General features: G+C 39.8%; 1 protein-coding gene across 4 annotated transcripts in view; it reads left to right on the top strand.

The window, feature by feature from the left end:
• LEF1 (lymphoid enhancer binding factor 1) overlaps window positions 1-25,131 on the top strand; it is a 120,340-nt gene that overhangs the window by 77,340 nt on the left and 17,869 nt on the right. For all 4 annotated transcript variants that reach the window (XM_023219908.2, XM_023219909.2, XM_023219913.1 and 1 more), the window contains exons 4-9: window positions 1,758-1,890; window positions 7,611-7,701; window positions 9,395-9,478; window positions 11,529-11,651; window positions 12,752-12,914; window positions 19,986-20,093. In XM_023219908.2, coding sequence (XP_023075676.1) covers window positions 1,758-1,890; window positions 7,611-7,701; window positions 9,395-9,478; window positions 11,529-11,651; window positions 12,752-12,914; window positions 19,986-20,093 — 702 coding nt within the window. The remainder of the gene's footprint in view (window positions 1-1,757; window positions 1,891-7,610; window positions 7,702-9,394; window positions 9,479-11,528; window positions 11,652-12,751; window positions 12,915-19,985; window positions 20,094-25,131) is intronic.

Below are 25,131 nucleotides of genomic sequence, written 5' to 3'. Positions count from 1 at the left end.
TACCCGTTACTATAGTGTTTTCAAGTAGAGATTTTCCTGCAACTGCTTTAATTGTTAGATTAGTTTAAAATCAGAAACAAACACCTTTAACAGGTATATAATTGCTTTGAGTCCCTTTTTATTTGGTGAAGGGGTTATTGAGTCTCTTTAAAATGATCCCCCTAGAGAAGTTGTTAATGGGTATAAAAATACAGTTAGATAGAAGGAATAAGTTGTAGTATGTACAGTAGAGAAATTGTAGCTAACAATAGATTATTAATAGCTAGAAGGGAAGAATTTTAATGTTCACAGCACAAAGAAAATACAATGTTTGAGGTGATGGATATCCCAGTATTCCAAATTTGATCATTCTACCTTTTATACGGATATCAGAATGTTACCTATACCACAGAATTTCTATAGCTATGCCATATCAATAAAGATAAATAATAAATAAGTGATTTTACTAGTTAGGTTAAACCTACTTAAGCCTTCTTTATACTTTTTAATCACTTAGTAAGCACTTTTGGGTTGGGGAGGAACAACCTTAACTTTGTAACCAAAGTGATCACAGATTTCAAATTGATGAAGTTCAATTAGATAACTTGAATTAAAAAGTGTGACTGTTGACTTCCAAATTAAATAATAAAATGTTTGTAAACAAGTATAAGACATATAAAATGTGTTAAAATATACGATTTTAACAATTAAAAATATTATTAAAGAAGTATTTCAGTTGGACATGGTGGCTCATGCCTGTAATCCTGGCACTTTGGGAGGTCAAAGTGGATGGATCACGAAGTCAGGAGTTCAAAACCAGCCTGGCCAACATAGTGAAACCCTGTCTCTACTAAAAATACAAAAAGAAATTAGCTGAGTGTGGTGGCGGATGCCTGTAGTCCCAGCTACTTCAGAGGGTGAGGCAGGAGAATCACTTGAACCTGGAAGGCAGAGGTTGCAGTGAGCTGAGATTGCGCCACTGCACTCCAGCCTGGGTGACACAGTGAAACTCCATCTCAAAAAAAAAAAAAAAAAAAAAGAAAAGAAAAGGCAGTATTTCATGTTACGCAGTTCAACTCAAGATTGGAAATTCCTGTTTATCAATTAATATTTATGGAAACTAGAGAAGCAGAAGATGAACTGAGGAGGGCCAAAGCATAATGGCTAGTCGTGTTTGATTGACAAGGCTATAAAACTTGAAAGAATGGTGTAACATGGTTCTTAAAGATGTACAACGATAGAATTATGAATTCTATAAGCTGAGGGGATATCAGTATAGGAAATTTATATTTACTGGGTTTAAAATTTTGTCCTTCAAATTGGCAATATTTATTCATTTATTTGCTCATTGAACAGTTTTTTACTTTTTGTGCCAGACATATGTAATGAATACAAATGTAAAACATTCGTAAATTTTGCTCTAATTCACTCTTTATTGACTTAACCTGAGAAAATAATCTAAAAGAGAGGGTAAATAGATGTGTACTGAAATTCATGCCATATGGAAGAGTAGTGATCAACCTAAATCTCTGAAGAGGCACTGGTGAAATAACTGATAACTCATGAATATCAGTGACATAGTCATATATTTGAGAAGTATTTACCATGGAAAAATTGAGAAAAATTCTAAAAGAGACAATTCCACTTGTCCAGGTCTGAAGGTGATTCTTGGGTTATGTCGATGACTGGTTACTGCTGCTGTGTGATTTTTTTTCTTTGGGAGAAAAGACTGGAGCTGAGCATCCATATTAACTGTTGACCTTGTGGTTACTTTGCAGTCAAATAAAGTGCCCGTGGTGCAGCCATCCCATGCGGTCCATCCTCTCACCCCCCTCATCACTTACAGTGACGAGCACTTTTCTCCAGGATCACACCCGTCACACATCCCATCAGATGTCAACTCCAAACAAGGTGAGAGTCTCTGTCTTTCCCAGCCTTTTTTGCTAAATGAAGAGCCAAGTCTCATCAGCCTGAGTGACCCTCCAGACGCCGGTGCTCCATGTCACTGGGTGGATCAGAATACGTTTTTACAAGATAAGAGTAATTCATTTGATAGCAATTCTTTAGAAACACACAAGAATTTGTTACATGTATTATTCATTATAAAAAGCAGAAGAAAAGCATAGCAGGGCCACAGGTGACAGCTCTGAAAATCTTTCATTCACTATGTAAACCAATAGATTATGCAAATATACTAAAAATTCAGTACTCTACAATATTCATTTATTTCAGCATGTACAACATGTTGATGCTGGTAATTTTAAAATAGGAATGGGGAAAGTAGGAGATTTTTACTTCAGATGTTATTCTTTTGAATCTTTTTGGTTATTCCATTATGTCCCTATGGTGTTTCATCTTTTGTTATTTACCAGCACTAGGTTACATATTCTAAATAATCATTGATGTATAAAACCTCTATTTAAAGTCCAAAAATCATGAATCTTATTTTATGCCTCTGTATTAATATTTGCTTCTACTTTGTTTATAGAAAAAATATATAGTACAAGAAGTCTGCAAAATTAAAACATCCTGTTTCTGCCTGATGTGTACAGGTACGAGTTGGGAATAGGATGGAGAGCTCTGGTCCACCAAGCCTTCTGGTCCCATCACTCAGGGCAAACCTCAAGGGTGGATTTGCTCTCAGGGTAGCTCGTTTCTCTTTGTGTGCACATGCACACTTGGACTTCAACAGGGTCTTTGAAAGTTCAAAATAAAAGATTTAAAAAATGTGAAGGCAGAGAATGTAAAGGGGTAAAATTTGTCCCTGCCTACATTTTACCCTTTTGTCCATCCCTTTCTGGGACTTACAATGGATAATAAAATTTAATGACTGTGTGAAAAAGAGTGGCATAGAGGCTGGGTGTTCTTTCCACTACTGGTGAACACTTCTAGATTAAATACTTAACGCTTTCATTTCCCATCATTGTTAAAACAGAATGCTTATTTGAGGACTTAGTTACTAGTGCACTAGACTTGAGTAGTCTGAGTACTTTGAAAAGGTGAGAATCACTAATGCATACATTTCCAGGTTTGCCTCTGTTTTATTTTTTATCCTCAGTCCTTCCTCCACCCTGCTTCCTTTAATCAAGAGCCTCCAAAACATTAGGAATGCCCAAGAGTCAGGTCTATGGCTGTATAGTGAGAAAGGGAATTAAGATAGGGATCTCAGGAAGCAGACTGAGTTTGAGAGGGAGGACCCGCCTTGGTCGTGGTCATGGTGAATTTGAAGTGTCTGTGAGATACCCAAGGGGAGACAGGAGGTAGGCCACTGAAACATGTGGGTCTCAGACCAGTGTCCGAGCAGGGTGTGCACGTCTGGGAACCTACTTAGTTGTTAATTATTTATTTAACAATTAAATAGTGCTTACCCTGTCCTAGGTCCTATTTGAAACTCTTTGAAACATTAACTTTTTAAAAAGAATAATAAATCAATCATAGTTCAGTAGTTTTTCTTTCAAGAATAATAGGACAGTTCAATTTTTTAAAGAGTTAAGTTTATAACTGACTCTCAATTACAGTTATAGTTTCTCTTCTGTTTCCATCTCTTACTGCCACCCTACCTTGTTTTGAGTAATTGTAAATTATATCATTGCTTCTCAAACTTTTTTTAAACAAACTCTCCAGAACTACAGAGAAGAGACTAATGGTGATCACCAGAAGTTGTCTGTTTGCAGTTTCTTCGGTCTTTATTTTGTTCTAAAGATTGGTGTGATTTTTGTATTCTGGTCTGTGCACTATTTATGCTTGTTTTAATATAAAGATCCTGTTTTATCCCAGGCTTTGTGTTCCTTATCATCACGTACTTCTGGAGATATATAAACTCCACTTTGAAAAAAGCACTCACTTTCATGATACTGAGTTTGTATCATTCCAGTTGGGTACTTTTGTTGCAAAGAAAATAAGCTTTCTATGTCTCTTGCTTTTAATTCTTTTTCTCTCCTGCCTTTTGGGATATATCGTGGGCTCAGCTGGTTAGTGCATGATGGTACTGAGGCCAGAGCTGCTGGTTTCAAAGATCATAATAGACTACTAGTTAGCTGTATCTTTCCCCAACCCCTCCGCCTCAGCCAGAAAAAAGCAACCAAAGAGTATCATATTCACATTTTAACCCTAGGTAGAACTATCGCGTAAATATAAAGTGTTTGCCAGCAGAACTCGTTCTCACTGGTGGAAAAACAACTCCAGGTTAATTTCCTATTAGGGAACACATTAGTTTTCACGTGTGTGTGTGTGTGTGTGTGTGTGTGTGTGTGTGTAAGGGAAAGTACGGTAATGCTAATTTTCTCATTATGAGTCTGGTAAAAATATCAAAAGTAAAGCACTTTTAGGAAATCCTAGGTTTATATGTCTGTTTTTATCTGTGTGTTACCCATTTTATCCTTACAAATGACAATAAATACTTATACTTTTGCACCAGGCACTTTTCCGTAGTACATATATTAATGCATTTATTCTTCACAACAGTCCTATTCTGTTTTTATAAAACAGTAGCAATTAAATAACTTCCTCAAAAATACATAGCTAGTGAGCAGTATATCCATATAGTCTGACTTCAGTATTATTTCACCTATGTCTATAGAAGTTACCTATAAAAGTTTAAAAATCTTAAAGGCTATGCTGAGTATATCCTCCAGCACATAGTAAGTGTTGAGTAAATACTAATTGAATAAATAATGTGAAATGTGCTGGGCACAATGTGGTTCATGCCTGTAATCCTGGCTGCTCAGGAGGCTGAAGCAAGGATCGCTTGAGGCCAGGAGTTTGAGGCCAGCCTGGGCAACAGAGTGAGACCCCCTCAGCTCTAAAAAAAATTAAATAAATAAAAAATAAACTTTAAAAAAATGATGTGAAATGTGTCTTCAGTGGCATAGTTGTTGGTGGAGAGAGACACACTTCTGAGACTCTTTGGAAATAGGATTTTTAAAGGATGGTGACCTATTTAGAAAACCCAGATCCACTTTCTGCTCACATGACGTAAGCCACATCATGTATTTGCATGTACATGCCAAATGATTGAGGATATTGACCCAGCATATGGAATGGGTCTGTTTTAACACTTCTGACTTCACTTGTTTGTTTGTTCAGTTGGTCAGAAATGTTAACTGAGAGGCTCCTCTGCAGAAAACCATGGTTTGATACATAAATTGGTAAAATGTGATCTTTTTCTCCAAGCAGTATATAAGCTCATGCAGGAAATCATTTTCACAGACTAATAAAACAAAATGAAGAGCATCCCAAGTACCACATTAAAAGTACAAATAAAAAACCTGTAGATTCAAAGGAAAAGATTTCTCAGAGCTGTAAGTTAGAGAAAATTGCCTATGAGAAGAACATTTGAAAGAAGAGTAGAATTTCTATAGATAACAGTCAAACGCCTAGCATAGGACCTGCCCTCTAGTTCCTTCCTTCTTCCTTCTAGCAGAAGAGTGAAACCCAACTAGTTGGCATTTTTTGTTCTGTTGAATCACTTCTGAACAGTATCACTACTGCTGTGTTCTAAGCATGTTTAGAACATGGAGTAGCACGGAGAGTAAGAGTTTAAGCTTAAAGACATATGACTGCAAGCAAGTTACCGCTGTATGTCCCAGTGACAAAAAGTTCAGGACAGAAAACAGATTCCTTAACAGTCACTTAGCCTCTCTAGAGCTCAATTTCCACGCCTGTGAAATAGAGGAATTAAAGTAGATAATTCAGGGCCGGGCACAGTGGTTCATGCCTGTAATCTCCGCACTTTGGGAGGACGAGGCGGGCAGATCACCTGAGGTCAGGAGTTCAAGATCAGCCTGGCCAACATGGCGAAGCCCCATCTCTACTAAAAATATAAAAATTAGTCAGGCGTGGTGGCACACACCTGTAGTACCGGCTACTCGGGAGACTGAGGCAGGAGAATCGCTTGAACCTGGGAGGTGAAGGTTGTGGTGAGCTGAAATTGTGCCACTGTACTCTAGTCTGGGTGACAGAGCGAGACTGTCTCAAAAATAAAATAAAATAAAATAAAATGAAATAAAGTGAATAATTCAGGTAGTCTGTGACTGCTACGATTTTCAAGTACAGAACATTGAAATTTTCACTAAGTTTCTGTTTTTCAGGGTTGGTCAAGTCGTATTGCTTTGATTTTGTTTCCCCCCGCGACTGAGCAATCCCCTTACAGACCCTGAGATCTGGGGTGGTATCTGGATCTCAGAGTTAAGGGGACAGCAAGTTGAAAAACCACCTCAGTGATTCTAGTACGTCAAGAATCACCACTGCAAACTCTCCCACCCCCCAAAAATCCTAGGGTAAAAAATTTATGTTCTGCTGTAACCAAAAGAGTCAGTATTTCTAACAAAAACGATTTTTTTAAATAAAGGAGATTTGAGACCATTATTTACAAAACAGCAAAACATGAGATGATTTAAGGTAAGCCCTCTCTTGAGAGATTAAAGAACTTTTTTCCTTCCCACCTACTTTCTGTAAGAATTGAGAAATAGTTCATTCTAACTTCAAAGTTGAATTAACACCAACTTTCAAGACAGCACTTCTTGTCATTCCCAATTTGAAGGCTTTCAATATCTTTAAGATACAAATGAAATTCCTAGGCACTTTAAATAGTAAAAAGCAGAATATTTAAGAAACATCTTCCACGTACTCGTCTAATTCCACAGATTAGCCAGTATGTAATATTTACAGTCACTAAACGTATAATCTGGGTGTTAAACCTTGGAATTTGTGCTTGTATATGGAAGTGGTCTTTTAAAGCCATCATTAGCTACGTGAAGACACATCTCTGGCTTTTTTCTGTTCCGAATCACTTTCCCCCAAAAACATTGAATCTAAGTTTTTATATTTTACATTTTATGCATTTGTCTTGTCATTTTTTTCTTCTGTACGTAGGGTAAGGTATAAAGGGATGTCACTTGGGACTGGGATTACATATAATCTTTAGGTGGTTTTCACAGTTTCAGGGCAGTGTACTCCAGGGAGTGTGAGCTCAAGAACCAATTTGGTGGCACTCTCATTTTCTGTGGAATTCAGCTAATCCAGAACAGCTTGACCTTGCAGCCCAGAGGACTCAACTCATTGAAGAGCTTAGACAGAGACCAAATGAATCATATCAAGTGTGACCATTATGGGGCTGAAGATGATTCCTAATTAATCTTTGATCCTCCGAGGTGTCACATTTCCCAAATCGGTGTGTCCATAAGGAAACCAATGAAAATACAAAAATGGCCATTTACCTAATCCTTGAACACCATGGCAAGCCATCTACTTATGAAGGGCTGTCATTTTCCATTCTACAAAAAAAAAAAAATCATTCTCATTCTATACAAAACAATTGTCTACCATTTTCTTAAATAATGTGAAATATTGAGGGCAAAATAAATAATTTAAAAGTCTATTTTGATGATTGTATTACTAGCAGCATCTTTACTCCTTTTGAGTTCCTTAGGATAATACTGTCTGAAGGCCCAATTTTCCCAGATATTGAAATCTTGAGAAAAGCTAACAAATTGACTCCTGTTCTTTGGCTCTGGTGAATAAATATTGTTTCATTCTGAACCTTAAGTTTGAATGGTATAAAACATGTAGTTGCGTTTCTGGTTAAATATCCTGTGAATGTGCAAATAATACCTCTCTGTTCTGTTTAACAGGCATGTCCAGACATCCTCCAGCTCCTGATATCCCTACTTTTTATCCCCTGTCTCCGGGTGGTGTTGGACAGATCACCCCACCTCTTGGCTGGTAAGAACCTTGCTGTACCCCTCAGCCAGGCATTTGAACACATGTTCCTCCACTTTGCGTTCATGGAAATTAGATTTATGATTGGTAACACTTGTGGAGTTGAGAAAATTTCACATCAACAAGCAAGGTGCTAACTTTATTCATTTTTCATTTCAATTTAAAAGATTAAAAAACATACAGACTTTGAAATGGATTGATCTGATTGCTAATACGGGTAGAAAATGACTGTAGCATTTGCTTTGAAGCTTATAGTTTTATGGATTCCATTTGTGGCTTTGGGCATTTGCTATGCCTGTACAAAGTTAGTACTCAGTGTGGTTTTTCTTTTCTGGGTTTTTTTATGAACAACTTATATTTTTCAGAAATGAATTTAGACACATTTAATATCTACCTTTGCTTGTAAGTGGGCAAGTAAGGTAAATGACAAAAATAACTAGAGAGAAATTCAACAATATAAGAGCATTTTTGGGATGTTAATGAAGTAAGTGTCCAATTTGAGTTCAGAGTAGTAAAAAACTGATTTGGGGGCCTTCTTTTTTTCTGAATATAAATGCTAATGCTCTTTATTTTGTTGTTTATTTCTAAAAATATGCTTACTGCTGCCTCCAAAATCTTTTCCATTATGAAGGTGAAGGAAATATATTTTGGGAAGGAAGAATAACATAGTATAGCCTATTTTTATTATTTTATGATTAGCTCACAACGTTTCCTCTTCCCACTCCCATACTCTCTCCACTCTTCCCTCCCCAATTCTCACTCCATAGAAATAATGCTCAACTCTAGCAATTGTTTCTCTCTTTTTTCCACTTGACTCTCTATATCACAGCCCCCATGTCATTGTCCCCCATCTCCCTACCTGGACATCCTTGCATTAGCCTTCTTCAGCTAGGAAGGGTCATCCTGCCATGGACAGTCCAGCTTTCTCTCTTACACTCTATCTCTCTCTCTCCCCTCCTAGCATTACATCTCTTAGTAACTGCTGGAATTTAATTGAGTATGCATACACTTTCAAAGCTAGATCAATTATTCTGTCTGAACTTAGCGACTTAGGGGCAATAGTCCTGTGCTGAATCGTACCACTGGCAGCTGGAAATAAAGTCTATATAAATGAAAAATGAGAGATGTAGAAAGAACACAGGGAAAAATGGACTTCTCAGGGTGGAGAGAAAATAATTCCAGTGAATTAGTCTTTTATTTCTTGACTTTAACGTGTATATGGGGGAAAAGGTACAGTGTTTTTAAACTGTTTATTTTTATATAAATATACAATTTTATTTTCTTTCTTCCCTTGCCTGAAATTCTCAAATATTCAGATACAGAAGTCACTCAGCTCCTTCTCTGAAGGGAATATTTCACTGTTCTCAGGGTTCTGTTATATTCAGTAAACATTTAAGTGCTTACTTTGTTCAAAGCATTAATGGGATTGGGAGAGGGGATGGGATAAAAGAGACATAATTCGTGGACGGTTTGCTTCAAAGTTGAGGGTGGGAGATTTCTTTCAAGGCAAATGACGCTTTGATTGGGTGGAGGGTGAGGAAGGGGAACGGTTACATATCTGAAACAATGCCGGGGTCTATAATACTTCCACAAGATTCTGTTTGAATATCTCCCTCTTCTCCCCTCATCCAACTCTTACTACTGGTTGGTAACTCGTGTTTTGTCATTGATGGGTTCCTTTCTTCTGTGACCTCAGGCAAGGTCAGCCTGTATATCCCATCACGGGTGGATTCAGGCAACCCTACCCATCCTCACTGTCAGTCGACACTTCCATGTCCAGGTAGGTGGAGGTGGAAACCGGGGCGCTCGAGGACAAGGTGCTCTTCTCGTGCTTGCATCCTGTGCGCCTCTGCTTGCCTTTTGGTTGGCTAGGAGGGTGCATACCTCAGCCATGTGTCTGTCTGTGCAGTGTGCCTGGCTCCCACACTAGGTGTCAGAGAGTCCCGGGTAGGAGCTCTGTGCTATGCCCCGGCTGGACCAGCCACACCATCGGGGGATGGACTCAGCCTCCCTGGAAAGCGTTGCCTCCAAACGAATTCATGGCCGCCTGACTGTGGGATGGAAACTGTCCGGAAAGCGGACATTAGAAGGAAGAGTTTGTTTGATTCAAAATATGCCTGGGGTTGGGTAAGGGAGGAGGATAAAACTGGTTTGGTCTCAGCTCTATAATTTGCTTCCTTTGTGGAAAGTTGTATCAGTTTGATGCGGCAGTGTTTGAAAATGCCCAGATAGTCTAGAGTCTTCCTGGACGGAGGCTGTCAGAGGAGACAGAACAGTGCGGACAGGCTGTCAGGCCATACAGGGTGTGTGTCCTAGTGTGTGAATCAGGCCCTGTGTGGACATGGTCGTGCCAGCGGAGCTCGGGAGGCCTGCCGCGCCGCACCGAGAAGCTGCTGTGTATGATGCTTTTGCTTCTGGAGAGGATGGCTCTGTGCCCTGTGCTTGATGTACACACACATTTGGGGTGCATCATCTGTGTGTTCGATGTGGCTTTGTCAAGGGAGCTAGCATTATTGTGCCGGAAGTCAAACTGGTGGGTTATTAACTGGTTGTGAATATGTCTTTTTTATATGGATATAGTTTTCAAAGTTTCTGTGGTGAATTACAGCTTTAAACAAATTTTTTTTTTCAGTGAGTTGTAAATGTAGCTGATTGTGGGAGAAGGTGGAATTAATATCCTTCCCCTTAAAACATACTTTTATACTTTTTAACATCGTAAGAACTATCTGATGATAGAATTCTCACAGGCAAATAACTAGCATCATGTATTTTTGCAAGTAATACATTTAGCAAAGCCTCATTATTTGGTCAAATATTTGTATTTTTACCATGCTTTCTTCATATTTTAAAATTTGTTTTTGAAAAATATATATTCTAGCAGAGTTCCTTTCAAGAAGAGGAAATTAATTGTATAGGCTGTGATGAAAGACCCGAGAATGTTGTTCTTGCTGAATTAAATGTTTACTTTAAAACAGTTTGAAAAGCAAAAATTTCTAAAACATATCCAAATTTATCTAGAGAACTTATTGAAAGTACTGTCTTTATTTTATTTTTCTTGCATGGCAGTTTCCCTCCTTTGTGTTGGCTGGTGGTGGATATTTTAAGATTTTTTTTAATGCTGTCCAAGCGTACTTGGGGAAAAAGCCTTTGGCAAGTGTAGTTTTTAACCTTGATGCAAAACTTTATCCTCCCTTTAAATTCTTCTCCTTATTTCTCTTACCAGTTTTCCATAAGATGAGATCTCTGAAACATTAGTGTATTTCTGCACAGAAAATCATTTTGGATGATGTTAATGGAAACCTTATTAAGTGGGATTCCTATCCGTTTTCTCAGTTGTTCCCTCCTAATATGGATGAGAAAGCCAATAATATGAGAAAATTCTCATTGTGATGGTTTACTTAGGAATATAGGCAGAGATTTTAAAATATGATGTCTTTTGCTTTCATTTAAAAAGCATTTAAAAAGCTAAGTCTTAAATAAAGTGTTATATTTCCAATAATTACTTTTAGTGAAATTCCCATTTCAAAATTGCTTTGCAAGAAAAATGGTTCACTTTTTTTTTAATCTCATGGCCTACAGCCCTCCTAGGAAAAATGTCAGATTCTACTATTAGTTTGAAAAAACTACAGGAAATAATTATAAATATTTCCACCCTAATATAGAAAGAAAAAATAATTATCAGCCCACTCTAATTTATAGTGAATGTTTCTGTGCATAAAGATGTGTTTTTATTCTTAGCCGGTAGCAGTTAGTGGATTGCTCTGAAATTCCATCTAGCTTTTGCTGCAACAGCCGGTAGTACATTGTTTTCTTCTCTTTCCTTCTTTTAGGTTTTCCCATCATATGATTCCCGGTCCTCCTGGTCCCCACACAACTGGCATCCCTCATCCAGCTATTGTAACACCTCAGGTCAAACAGGAACATCCCCACACTGACAGTGACCTAATGCACGTGTAAGTATCCACCCGGGCTCTGCTGTGATTGCCTTAGGATACTGAAGATTTCTACACTGTTGCTCCTTTGCAACAGTGATCCTTCACCCCTTTCTGTTACTGTGAAACTCAGTGTACTTCTGCCTTGAAAGCTCTGTCCCTGAGGACATGAAGCAGCTTCATTCCTACTGTGCTGATTTTGATTCTGAGGTTGCAAAGGAGCGCGGACCTTAAAAGATCATGGGAACCTCAACAAAATGGAAGAATCTTCAGAACACAGGCATTCAAGACTCTTGAGCTGTTTAGCCATTTACCACTGAATTTTCATTTGGTTCAGATTATTGGGGAGAACGTGTTCCTACCTGAGTGAAGTAGATTGGAGGGTTTAATGCACTTTCTTCTGGAAGAAGAAAGTGGCTCCAAGCTTCAATAGCACAGAATTCAAGGGAAAGGAACAAATAAAGCCCAGGATTCCCTGTTGGGCCAGGGTTGTCTCAGACTGTGAGTGCAGGGGTAAATTAATTTACTCTGAAGAGATTAGTAATTGAGCTTCTTAATCTAGGTTTTGTGAATGGGAGGGTGGGGATGGGAGGCAGCATGTGATTGTCCATAAAGCCCTTGCAAATGTATGCAAAGGCAACATGTATTTGTTTGGGGGAAAAGGTCTAAAGATTTAGTAGCTTCTTGAAGTGGTCCTTAACCCCCTGCAAGAGTTAAGAGCCTCTATTCTGAAAGAGAATGATCACCTGTGCTATGTGTTCAGCTTCTTCTGAGGGGACCAGAGAACTCAGCCTCAGAGCCCACCTGGAGCATCTTCACAATGCCAAGTCCATTTCTACTTGGGGTTCATAGTTCCATAATGACAGGTCCACTTTCTCAAACCAAAGGGTTTTTTTTCTCAGTCACTGAGTAGATAGGAAGCCCTATTGGATGGGTTGTTTGCCTCTCAGTGTTTCATCAGATGAGTCAAGAGCTGCTCTTCCAAGTTGGTGGTGGTCTGAGGCGAGAGGGTTGTCCGCATCCTGAGTGCAGCCATGTGAGCAGGTGCTCTGCTTCTCTCCTCCCCCATCCCTTCCTCATTCCTTCCACCCCTTACCCTAACCACCACCACCACCTTTTAGGAAGCCTCAGCATGAACAGAGAAAGGAACAGGAGCCAAAAAGACCTCACATTAAGAAGCCTCTGAATGCTTTTATGTTATACATGAAAGAAATGAGAGCGAATGTCGTCGCTGAGTGTACTCTAAAAGAAAGTGCAGCTATCAACCAGATTCTTGGCAGAAGGGTAAGTAGTGGAGTCATGTATAAATGTTTATGGTAGCCATGGAACTGCTTCATGAAAATCTGCCCCAATTTAATCACATATCAGGTGGTCACAGAATGTGTTTGCACTTCAAGATATGATATGATATGCATTTTAAACAACTTTGATAACTGTTTTTACTGTTATTCTTTTTTTGAAACAGTGGTATGATCATGGTTTACTGCAGCCTTGACCTCCTGGGCTCAAGTGATCCTCCCACCTCAGCCTCCTGAATAGCTGGGACTATAGTCGTTGTGCCACCATGCCTGGCTAATTTTTTTTTTTTTCCAATTCAAAACTTTTCTTTAAAAAGTAAACTTTAATGTTGAAAATGCAACTTGGGGAGGGCAGGAAGATCACACACAAGGCTGTCACTTCACACTTGGAGGGTTGCACAGTGGCCGGGCAGAAGTGCTCCTCACTTCCCAGATGGGGCGGCAGCTGCGCAGAGGCGCCCCTCACTTCCCAGACAGGCCGGCGGCCGGGCAGAGGCGCTCCTCTCTTCTCAGTCAGTTGGGTGGCGGGGCAGAGGTGCTCCTCTCTTACCAGTCAGTTGGGTGGCTTGGCAGAGGCGCTCCTCACTTCCCGGACGGGGCAGCTGGGCAGAGGGGCTTCTCACTTCCCAGACAGGGCGGCGGCCGGGCAGAGGTGCCCCTCACTTCCCAGACGGGGTGGCCAGGGAGAGGGGCTCCTCACTTGTCAGATGGGGCAGCAGCCAATGCCTGGCTAATTAAAAAAATTTCTGTAGAGATGTAGTATTGCTATGTTCCCAGGCTGGTCTGAAACTCCTGGGCTCAAGCAAACCTCCCAGTTTTGGCCTCCCAAAGTGCTGGGTGAATAAGTGTGAGCCACCGTTCCTGGCCTTGTTATCATTCTTCTTTTTTTTTTCTTTGAGATGAGTCTCGGTCTGTCACCCAGGTTGGAGTACAGTGGCATGATCCTGGCTTACTGCAGCCTCTACCTCCTAGCTTCAGGTGATTCTCCTGCCTCCACTTCCCCAGTAGCTGGAATTACAGTTGCCTACCACCACACCTGGCTAATTTTTGTGTTTTTGTTAGTAGAGACAGGGTTTCACTGTGTTGGCCAGGTTGATCTTGAACTCCAGACCTCAAGTCATCCACCCACCTCGACCTCCTAAAGCCCCATTATCATTCTTTAAACAAATATTTATTATACTTTTGGGCCGGGCATGATGCCTGGAGATTAGGTAATAATTGCTGAATGAAACAGATGCAGCCACTGGGCACGGTGGCTCACACCTGTAATCTCAGCATTTTGGGAGGCCAAGGCAGGCAGATCACCTGAGGTCGGGAGTTCGAGACCAGCCTGGCCAACATGGTGAAACTCCGTCTCTATCAAAAATACAAAAATTAGCCTGGTGTGGTGGCGGGTAGCTGTAATCCCAGCTACTCAGGAGGCTGAGGCAGGAGAATCACTTGAATCTGGGAGGCGGAGGTTGCAGTGAGCCGAGATTGTGCCACTGCTCTCTAACCTGGGCAACAGAGAGAGACTCTGTCTCAAAAAGTTAAATAAATAAATATTCAACTGGAATTTACAGATATATAAATCACTGTTAGGGCCTGTATTAGCCAAAATAGATCCAGCCCTTTCTGCAGCTTCAAGTTTTATGACAGAATACAGACATTAGACAAATAATTAGCTAATAAATATATAATAAAAATTATGATAAATACTGTGAATGTAGGGAATAAGATTCAGTGAGAAAGAACAGTAGGGGCTTGGGCAGGCACCTCTGAGGAAACTGCATTTAAGCTGAGATGTGCGAGCTAAGTAGAGATGAATGGGGAGAGGTAGATTACCCCACATGCAGATGGAGTAGCATGTGTGTGCCTCCTCTGAAACAGGAAAGCACTTAGCCCTTTCAGAGAGCTACAGCAAGGTCTTTGGGGGACCAGCCTGGCAGACAGAGGTGGCCACTCCTTCCAGGACAGAAGCAGAGCTGTTCTACCATGAGGCTTTACATGGAAGAATGTATATGATCCTGAGGAGTCTTGATTCTAGAAAGACTGTTCTCCAAATCTCAAAGTGTACACCTGCCAAGTTTCTGGGTTGCCCTTTTCTTTTCATTCATTCATTCATTGACCAGTGCTATATTTTTCTGAGCACCTATTATGTACCAGGCAGCAGGCTACACCTAGGATAGACACTCTAAGATTGTTTATCCAACTGTCAGCCAAAAGACATACATAGTCAGTCCTTCCAAGTACTTTGCATGGGATTGAAGTGATTTTAGTTAGATGGCTGAAGAGTGGTAGAGAGAGTTTGAATTTCTCTAATTTAAATTACATTTTCACCATAATCACAGTATCATTATAATTTTAGAAATGTTTCATCTTAATTTGTTGATGCTCTTCACATCTGTGTGGTAGCCTCTTAATTTGTGACCCTGCGTTTGTTCTTGCAACCTCTTAAGAAATTCATGATTGGCAAATGAACATTCAGTTGAGTAGGATCTAATAACCCTTGTGAAACATAGAGGATCATGTGTTAGCTATTGTTGATGATAACTTTACCAGGTCTGTTCCGAACCTAATATATTTGAACATTTATAACAGAAAACATTCAGGAGATTTCCAGTCCATGTGAACAGGAGGGAAGCAGGCCCTCTTACATTATTGATTCCCATCAGATAGCCTCAAAATGCAGCTATTTCCAATCTGCAAGTCACCAGGGTTTCCAGGGGAGGATGCGGTGGTAGATTATAGCTTTTTTTGGTGTCCTGTGTACAATGCCCTATCTCCCTGTGGATTCTTAGACACTTAATAGCAATAATTACAATGCTTTCCCAAGCCAGATCATGGCAGATGAGTGATTCCCATCATCTTGGAAGAACTCCGCCTTAAAAGCTGATCATTTTCCCTGACTCTTTAAAAGAAGAAATCAGAGGAAAAGAAGGGCCGATGTTTTTATTTCAGCTTGTATGCAACTCTTAGTTTTTTTCTTTTTTGAGTTAAGGGCCCCCTGGCCTTCCAGTGGGAAGTACTTTCCTGCTCAAGAGAGTAAGTGAGGATATGATATGAAGGTATGCTTCCTATTCTTAATGCACATTTCCAACAATTGCTACTTTCCCAGCTCCCTTAACAATCCCCAGATCTGAGCATGTGTCCTAAAGGATGGTTCTTATTTGGGGTCTCTGTCTGTCTCTGATTTAGACACCTGTTTCTATTTATAGGCCTCTGAATCTTTGATTAAGATCAGGTTTTCTATCCTTTCATAACTCCCCTCTGGCAGGGCAGCCCTTGCTAGCTCTTTAAAGTCTCTGGCATCAAAATCATGACGTTTTACACTGGGACAATTTGAGTTCTTAAAAATGGATCTTAAATTCATCCCAGAACATTTTATCTTTTGATTTTTTATTCATCTTTACTATATCTCTAAAATAGAAGTGTTCATGTGAATTAATCAAAGTTTTATTTTTAATCCACATTATAAATAATAATAGGACAAATTTTATTTTAAAATAAGGCTTTTCTCTTCAGACCTTCCTGGCTATTAAAGGAAATCCATTTATCACGAATTTGTCATGAGAATGTTTTATCTTGGAACTGTACAAGTTTATTCAAATTAAATGGGTATTTTCCCCACAACTTGGTGAAATCTTGACAAAGAGATTTGATTTTTAAAAAGTTTGACTCTTTATTTTGCAGTAAACAGAGATAGAGAAGCATTTTTAGTCAATTGTGTTTCAGAAATTCCTGTAAAGAAAGACAATCTTTCAGCTCTGTACTAGACTTTTTTTTTGTTTTCAACGCAAAACTTTAATTCTATCATTTTATCTGCTGTTCATTTTGGTACATGATCTTCTATTTGTGAGTCATTTTTGTACATTAGAAATATCAGAGAACTTCCTGGCTAACACGGTGAAACCCCGTCTCTACTAAAAATACAAAAAATTAGCCCGGCGTGGTGGCGGGCACCTGTTGTCCCAGCTACTCGGCAGGCTAAGGCAGGAGAATCACTTGAACCTGGGAGGCGGAGGTTGCAGTGAGCTGAGATCGTGCCACTGCACTCCAGCCTGGGCAACAGAGTGAGACTCTGTCTCAAAAAAAAGGGGAGGATCAGAGAACTTAAAGCAATTGAACATGTAAATAGTTTAGCTTATGCCTACTTTGCCTCCTTGCCTTTTATTCTGTTTCGTTAGCTTGGATCTTTTTGTCAACCTGTTTCTTGTTTTAACTGAAAAATACCTGGTTGTTTGGGTAGAAGACCCAACCTTGATATCTATTTTGGGAGTGAATTTGTATTTATGAATCCAGGTTTTCTCAGCTGCTGTAAGTTATGTAAAATTATACTGACAAAAGGTGTTGTATACAAGGGAATGATACTTGTCAAATAATAAATTTAAAATGGAAGACTTCTTGTCTTCTTTTCTTTTTTTTGTCCCTTGTTTTTTTCCTTACTGGTAAAACTTTGCCTCTTGCCAGTCATCTTTATTTAGCACTAAAGCTCACTGTGTAAATATCAGTTTTCTTTTTTCTTTTTGAGATAGAATCTTGCTCTATCACCCAGGCTGGAGTGCAGTGGTGCAATCTTGGCTCACTGCAACCTCTACCTCCTGGGTTCAAGCAATTGTCATGCCTCAGCCTCCTGAGTAACTGGGATTACAGGCATGCACTGCCACACCTGGCTAATTTTTGTATTTTAATAGAAACAGGATTTCGCCATGTTTGCCAGGCTGGTCCTGAACCACTGGCCCCCAGTGATCTGTGTGCCTCAGCCTCCCAAAGTGCTGGGATTACAGGCATGAGCCACTGCACCCTACCATAAATATCACTTTTCTTTAAAAAAATCAAGGATTAGCCAGGCATGGTAATGTAATCCTGTAATCCTAGCTCAGGGCTGCGGTGGGGAGATTGCTGGAACCCAGGAGTTCGAGGTTGCAGTGAGCTATGATCACACCACTGCACTCCAGCAACACAGCAAAACCCTGTCTCAAAAAAAAAATAATAATAATAACATCAAAAAACCGATGATGTTTCCTTTTGTGTCCAATTTGGTTTTTCTCCCTGTGAAGGTCTGTAATACTAGGCCAGTGTTCCAGGTTTAAAAAGCTGTCAGTTGCTAGAAGCAGTGTGATTTTTCCATCCCAATTTAAACCACCGCTGCTGCCGCAGAAACAGCTTCTTCTTAGGCTCAATTTGTCTAAGGTTTATTCTACTAGTAAAAAGAACTGTGCTTCAGGTAACTGTTTCTAGGGTTGTTTGGTTTGGTTTGGTTTTTCTGGCACCTCCCTCTAATTTTTTTTTTTTAAACAAAAGCACATCACCTGATTTGCCTTTAGGCTCAGGGCAAGCCCTGCTGTGTGTCATGCTTTTTAACCTCATACTCTGCACTTCTAAAGCAATTAAACAATAAATCACCTATTCTCTTCAGCACAGCCTGACTTTTAAGGGGCTTTCAAAGGAAATGGACTCTGTTGCCCTGCTAGTGGGAACTGCTGCTTCTGACACTGGAGGCTGGAACTGGAGGTGGGGTGTGGCCAGAAGGTGCTGTCGTGTCCTGAAATCAGCTTCATGTTCTGTTGTCGAACAAGAGCAGCAGGTGTTTGTTTTCTTAGCTACACTTTAGGGGCTGAGTCCAAGTTGATTAAGACTTAGACATATAGCCTCCTCTAGGAGAAGATTTTCTCTCTCATCAACCTCTCTCACTCGGTCCTTCCTCCAACCCACCCACATCCTTCTTATTTAAAAATCATTCTAAAAGACATGAACAGGGAGATAAAAATTGATATGCAGGGCAGCTGTGAATGGGAAAGGATCTCATAGCCTGGAATGGGAAAGAAGCAAAATGGGAAGCTCCACACCTGAGAGCTGGGGGAGAACAGGAGCAGGGAGGCTCCCAGCTGACAGATTGTGTGTGCGCACAGGTGAGCATGTGCGGGTGCAAAAGTGAGCATGTGTGGTGTGCATGTAGTTTATGTGCACAGAGGAGCATGTGTGTTATGCATGTGGGTGTGGGTATGTGTGCTCAGGTGAGCATGTGAGTGGTGTGTGTGTGTGTGTTGTGTGTGTGTATGTGCTTAGGTGAGCATGTATGTGTGCGTAGTGTGGGCTCTGGTTGGTCTCCTTGTGTAGCTACCATCACTTCTGTGTCATACTGTCATGGACAGTGGTTCCCCCAAATCCCAGATGGTTCTCCCTTGGAAAGTTCTGCTGGCAGGTCCTGGCATTGGGGAAGTTGGGAAAATACATGAACACTGTCTGCTGGGGACTGGGGTGAGTCATGCACAGATGTATGCAAAGCAGTGTGCAACTAAACCCCTTAAAATCCCAGATACCTTTCCTACGTAAACTACTTTGTTATATATGCTATATAATCGGTTATGTAAAAAGGAGACAAAAAGTTCGTAGGATATTAGCAGCTACATTCTTCATATTAGAAACTATAGTCTCAAATTCTAGATGGCAAAATAAACTTAAATAATGCCCCTTGCTGTCCATCAAAAGGAAGCTAAAAGCCATAGCCATAAAATGTGCTTGTGTGACTGGACAGTGTCATCAGTGTTGTCCCTATAGACAGCGTCTATATGAGTGTGAGGAGACAGTGAAGAGACGGAGACAGACAAGCTGACTTTTCATGTCCTTCTCTATAGACAAGCATATGATTAAGGTTTCAGACTCTCCCTATGACAAAACGGGAAAGTGTTCATATGAGGAGAGGGTGTATCTGTTTTAAAAGACATCTGGAAATTATCACATTTTGCATAAATAAAAAGTACTTGGGCTCAGATATCAGAATATGCTACTAACTGTGAAAAACAGTTAAGTTGGGTGTTGAGGTTCACCATTGAAAGTTCTTTTTAATTTATATTGGAAAAGAGAAAGGGTGGGTGACAGAGATCATTTTACTTTGAATACTTTGATTGACTTTGATGTGTTCTAAGTAGATTTCAATAGCACTTGGCACTTGGTCTTCTGCAATTTAAAAATAAATCAAAGTTTAAATGCTTAGTATTTTCATTTTTTGAAACATAAAATATACTATTGCAATTTTGCTTATTTTTGTTTTTTTCTTCCTTCCTCTCTGTTTTAGTGGCATGCCCTCTCCCGTGAAGAGCAGGCTAAATATTATGAATTAGCACGGAAAGAAAGACAGCTACATATGCAACTTTATCCAGGCTGGTCTGCAAGAGACAATTATGTAAGCCCCTCCTCCATACCCGTGGCTCTGCACTCTCACTCATTTGCTTTTTTGCTTTCAAGAAGGAAATGTGTTTTAGGGTGTATATAATGCTGGTACTACTTAATTTTTGGAAGTTAATGAACTTTGTAATAAGGATTTCATGGATATATTGCATTACGAAAGCCTTGAGCTCTCTCTTTTTTTTTTTTTTAGCTATGGGTGCTAATGAATGCTTTTAAATAAAATTTTTTAAATAAACTAATACTTTATTATTAAAATTTGGTATAAGAAAGATTTAAAAAAAAGAAGACCATAATCTTACTATATAAAGGCAACGTTAGTAATAACTACTTATATTACTTTCTAATATTTTTTCTATGCATTTTTTTACTTGTATATTTGTGTGCATATATATACATGCTTGTTGCATACTTCTCAATCTTATATATAAAAAGCATTTCTCATGGCACAGTGTTTATGTATATCAATATTCCATTAAGTGAATTTCACAATTTATTTAATCTTATTTTTTCCTGCTTTTAGACGTTTAAGTTGCTCCCTTTTGTTTTTCTTACAAATGTAAATATTCCTTCAATGAACATGTCTATACATAACAGTTCTTTTCTGTATTTAGGACTATTACTTACGTTGAAGAGATTCATTGTGGAGGTAAAGGATATAAATATTTTAAAGTTATTTTTTCGTTTTTTTTTTTTTTGAGATGGAATCTCACTCTGTCGCCCAGGCTGGAGTGCAGCGGCGTGATCTCGGCTCACTGAAACCTCCGCCTCCTGGGTTCAAGTGATTCTTCTGCCTCAGCCTTCCAAGTAGCTGGGATTACAGGCGTGCGCCACCACGCCCGGCTAATTTTTTGTATTTTTAGTAGAGACAGGGTTTCACCATGTTGGCCGGGCTGGTCTTGAATGCCTGACCTCAGTTGATCTGCCTGCTGCTGCCTCCCAAAGTGCTGGGATTATAGGCATGAGCCAGTGCGCCTGCTATTTTAAATTTCTTGATACATATTGTCATATTGCTTTCCAAATGACTGTATTATTTTACACTTCTTATAAACAATGTATTCAGGTGACTGTTTTGCCACAAACTACTTAGATCTGGGTAAAAAATTCTTTTTTCATGTTACTGTACCTCAGCATCTATCATGTATTCTATTCAGTGTATGTATATCATGTTTAAGTCATACTAATTTTATCTGCAAGAAATACCTCATTTGTAATGCCAGTTGTTTTATTACTGTAGAATTTGAGCATCTTATGTAGTCTTGATAGGGCAAAGACTTTTATTTTATAGAGGGGAATAATTTTCACTATTTAAGCTCTTAAAATAATTTAATATTTTGCAGTTATTATGTCTGAGTTCATGCAGCATACTATAATAAAATACCATAGACGTGGTGAGTTATAAACAACAGGTTTATTTCTCACACTTCTGGAGCCTGTGAAGTCCAGGATCAAGGTGCAGGCAGGTTTGGTGTCTGGTGAGGGCCTGGTCCCAGTCTTCTGGCTGTATCTTTACAAGGTAGAAGAAGGGAGAAGAGAGTGCTCCATGGTCTCTTCTATAAGGACATTAATCCCCTTCATGAGAGCTCCTTGCTCAGGCCACGATCACCTCCCAAAGGCTCTGCCTCATTATACCATCAAATTAGGGGTTAGAATTTCAGCATATGTATTTGGGAGAACACAACATTCGGTCTATAGTAATTCTCAAGGTCTGTGTGAGACGAGCATTAGAAATGCCAGCAAGGTCAGTTGTAATAAAAGTGGAATTATTTCTTTTTAAAAGAGCAAGAGCGAAGCCATTAATTAATATGCAATTTAATATGTAGCCATTGCTTTAGGTGCTCCTGTGGGGCTCACGTTCTCAGAGATGATGACAAGGATGCATATCTGAGGTCATACACACATGGAAACTTATTTCTGGAAATGGGTTGCAATTTATTTCCTATAATGTGCTCCACACAAAAAGTCACTTTACTCGTCAAGGTTTGGAGCTCAGACATTGGATACAAGTTTGACACGGGAAGTAAGAGTCTGTTACTTATGGAAAACAGCATAGTCAGCTCTTCTGAGTTATTTTGGTTGCCTTAATAACTACCATATGCTGATGGTTAGGAATTGTCTTAAATTCTTGACAGCAACCCAGTGGTGGAATGAATATTATTACATGAATATTATCACCCCATTTTTCAGGTGAGGAAATTGAGGGGCTGAAGAGTTTAGGTAATTTATGCAAGGCCTTGTAGTAGGTGGCTAAGCTAAAGTTTTTACCCAGGTCATTCTGACTTCAAAATCTACATGATTTTCCTCCTCCTGAGTGGATTAGCTCAGTCTTCCAGTACCTTCTTTTTTTTTTTTTTTTTTTTTGAGACAGAGATGCACTCTTGTTGCCCAGGCTGGAATGCAATGGCACGATCTCGGCTCACCACAACCTCTGTCTCCCGGGTTCAAGCGATTCTCCAGCCTCAGCCTTCTGAGTAACTGGGATTACAGACATGCACCACCACACCCAGCTAATTTTGTATTTTTGGTAGAGACAGGGTTTCTCCATGTTGGTCAGGCTGGTCTCAAACTCCTGATCTCAGGTGATCTGCCAGCCTCAGCCTCTCAAAGTGCTAGGATTACAAGTGTGAGCCACCGCGCCTTCGTAAGACTGCTGTAGTTGAAGAATTTTCACCCCTGAACCAGGCTTCTGTTTTCTGAGCAGCAATTACCATCTCTGTATAGAGCCCCTGGCACGCCCTGTAAGTAGGAAGATCAGTGTTCACCCAGAGGATTTCAAAAGTGTCTTCTTCTGGCCGGCCATGGTGGCTCATGCCTGTAATCCTAGCACTTTGGAAGGCTGAGGCAGGCAGATAACTTTAGGTCAGGCGTTCAAGACCAGCCTGATCAACATGGTGAAACCCTGTATCTACTAAAAGTACAAAAATCAGCTGGGCATGGTGGCGTGCGCCTGTAATCCTAGCTACTCAGGAGGCTGAGGCAGGAGAATCTCTTGAACCCAAGAGGCAGAGGTTGCAATGAGCCCACACTGCGCCATTGCACTCCAGTCTGGGTGACAAGAGTGAAACTCTGTCTCAAGAAAAAAATAAATAAATAGTCTTCTGATACTGCTCTGGGTGGCTTTTGGATGTAGTTTGTCTAAAGGGGGAGAGCTAATCTTCCTCATTTGACCTTTGTAAACTTCATTGTGCTGTGAATTTTATTCAGCATTGCTTGTTGAATGCCTTTACATTTATTTTTCTAATTCTTTAAGTAATGAGTTTTAACTTTTAAAAAGACGCAAAAGAAACACCTACATATTCTGTCTGTTTCTCTACTCTCTCTTCTTTTCTCCATGTCGATGGGTGGGAAGAAAGTAGTTTTAAAGAAAGCTACTGTAATGTGAATTTATCTTTAAAGATTTCCCTCTGCACAACTTTTAAAGGAAATTGTTCTGCATATTCCTTGAATGAAGGGAAAGCCCAGCTTCATTCATAGTGTTTTCATCATAATCAGAATAAGTCATTCAATTACTGAGGCAAACAGAAGCTGATCAGTGATAGTACTTTATCTAAAGAGACTGTTCTTTAAATAACAGTACTGTACAGGGATAGAATAAAGGTAAAATTAAGGTATTTAGTGTCGCCAGAATGGTACCCTGATCCTCAGTGAGATCGTGTGAAATATATGTCTCAATTATTCAATACTAAAATACCCTATTACATGACATAGATTTATAATTTCAATTTGTTTTTATAACTTTGGCTAATAACAGGCTAATTAATAGTGCACAAATTTTCTTGGGTGAGATTAGCCAAATATTTATAACGTTAGAACTTTTCAATTTAGTTTTTAATGCTTCCCAATATTATATAGTCCATATAATTTTAACAAAAATTTTTTTTTATTTTTACCATACATGAATTTGAGTTTTTGTATAACTTGACATTAATACATCCAAACTACTTAGTTCTTTTTGCATATCATAAATGTAGATTCTCTTGACAAACTGGTTGATACCTAGAAGGTAACAGGTTATTTGATTTAGCAGTAGAAGCATTAACGGTGCAGGCCTCAGATGGTCGCTGTGTGCCGGCTATGTTCTAGGCATGTGCAAGTGGGGGAGCGTGGTGCTAAGAGACCCAGGTGGTGCTCTGGGGACAGAGCCAATTATAGCATCTGTGAGGCATTCAGTCATGCACTGAGCTCAGGGTCATGGGGAGCGCAGAAGAGGAGCCCCAGCTCTGCCTGAGGTGAGGGATGGACGAACAAGGTGTGGAGTGGAGAAGGTTCATGGAACAGATGACACTTGAGACACAGGTTGAAGGGTAAATGGAGCTGAGAAGAAAGTGTGAAATAAGGTTCCAGACACATGAAACAACCTTGTAGCAACTTCCAAACCTTGTAGTAATTACATCGAAAGGACCGCTGTGGATACCCGAAAGAAGCATGCCCTCCCTCTCTACTTTCTGTCCCCAGAGCACCTTTAATAATCTTGAAAGAAGCTGGGTGCAGTGGCTCATGCCTGGAATCCCAGCATTTCAGGAAACCATGGTGGGCAGATCACGAGGTCAGGAGTTCAAGACTAGCCTGATCAACATGGTGAAACCCCTGTCTCTACTAAAGATACAAAATTAGCCAGACGTGGTGTCATGTGCCTGTAATCCCAGCTACTGGGGAGGCTGAGGCAGGAGAATCACTTGAACCCTGGAGGTGGAGGTTGCAGTGAGCCAGGATTGCGCCACTGCACTCCAGCCTGGGCAATAGAGTGAGACTCCGTCTCAAAAAATAATAATAATCTTGAAAGAAGACTCCTTTTTTTTTTGATGTGCCATTTCTCAGGGTCACTAATACCTGTTCTTTGCCTCAGTGTTAGGGAGGATGATTTCAGTCGCCCTTCTGAAGCTGTTAAAGCCTCAATGGCCATGTGACATGAAGAACTATCTTGAGGTGCAGAAATATGCACTTTTGTAGAGCCACAAAATATATATGGTACAATCTTACAGCTTTTAAAAAATTGTTAATGTGAGTATTATAGCAGATGTAAGCTAGAGACATTG

Source organism: Piliocolobus tephrosceles, chromosome 3 (assembly GCF_002776525.5).
Source record: "Piliocolobus tephrosceles isolate RC106 chromosome 3, ASM277652v3, whole genome shotgun sequence".
NCBI lineage: Eukaryota > Metazoa > Chordata > Mammalia > Primates > Cercopithecidae > Piliocolobus > Piliocolobus tephrosceles.
The sequence above is the reverse complement of the archived record's forward strand: the minus strand, read 5'-3'. Positions and strand labels throughout refer to the sequence as shown.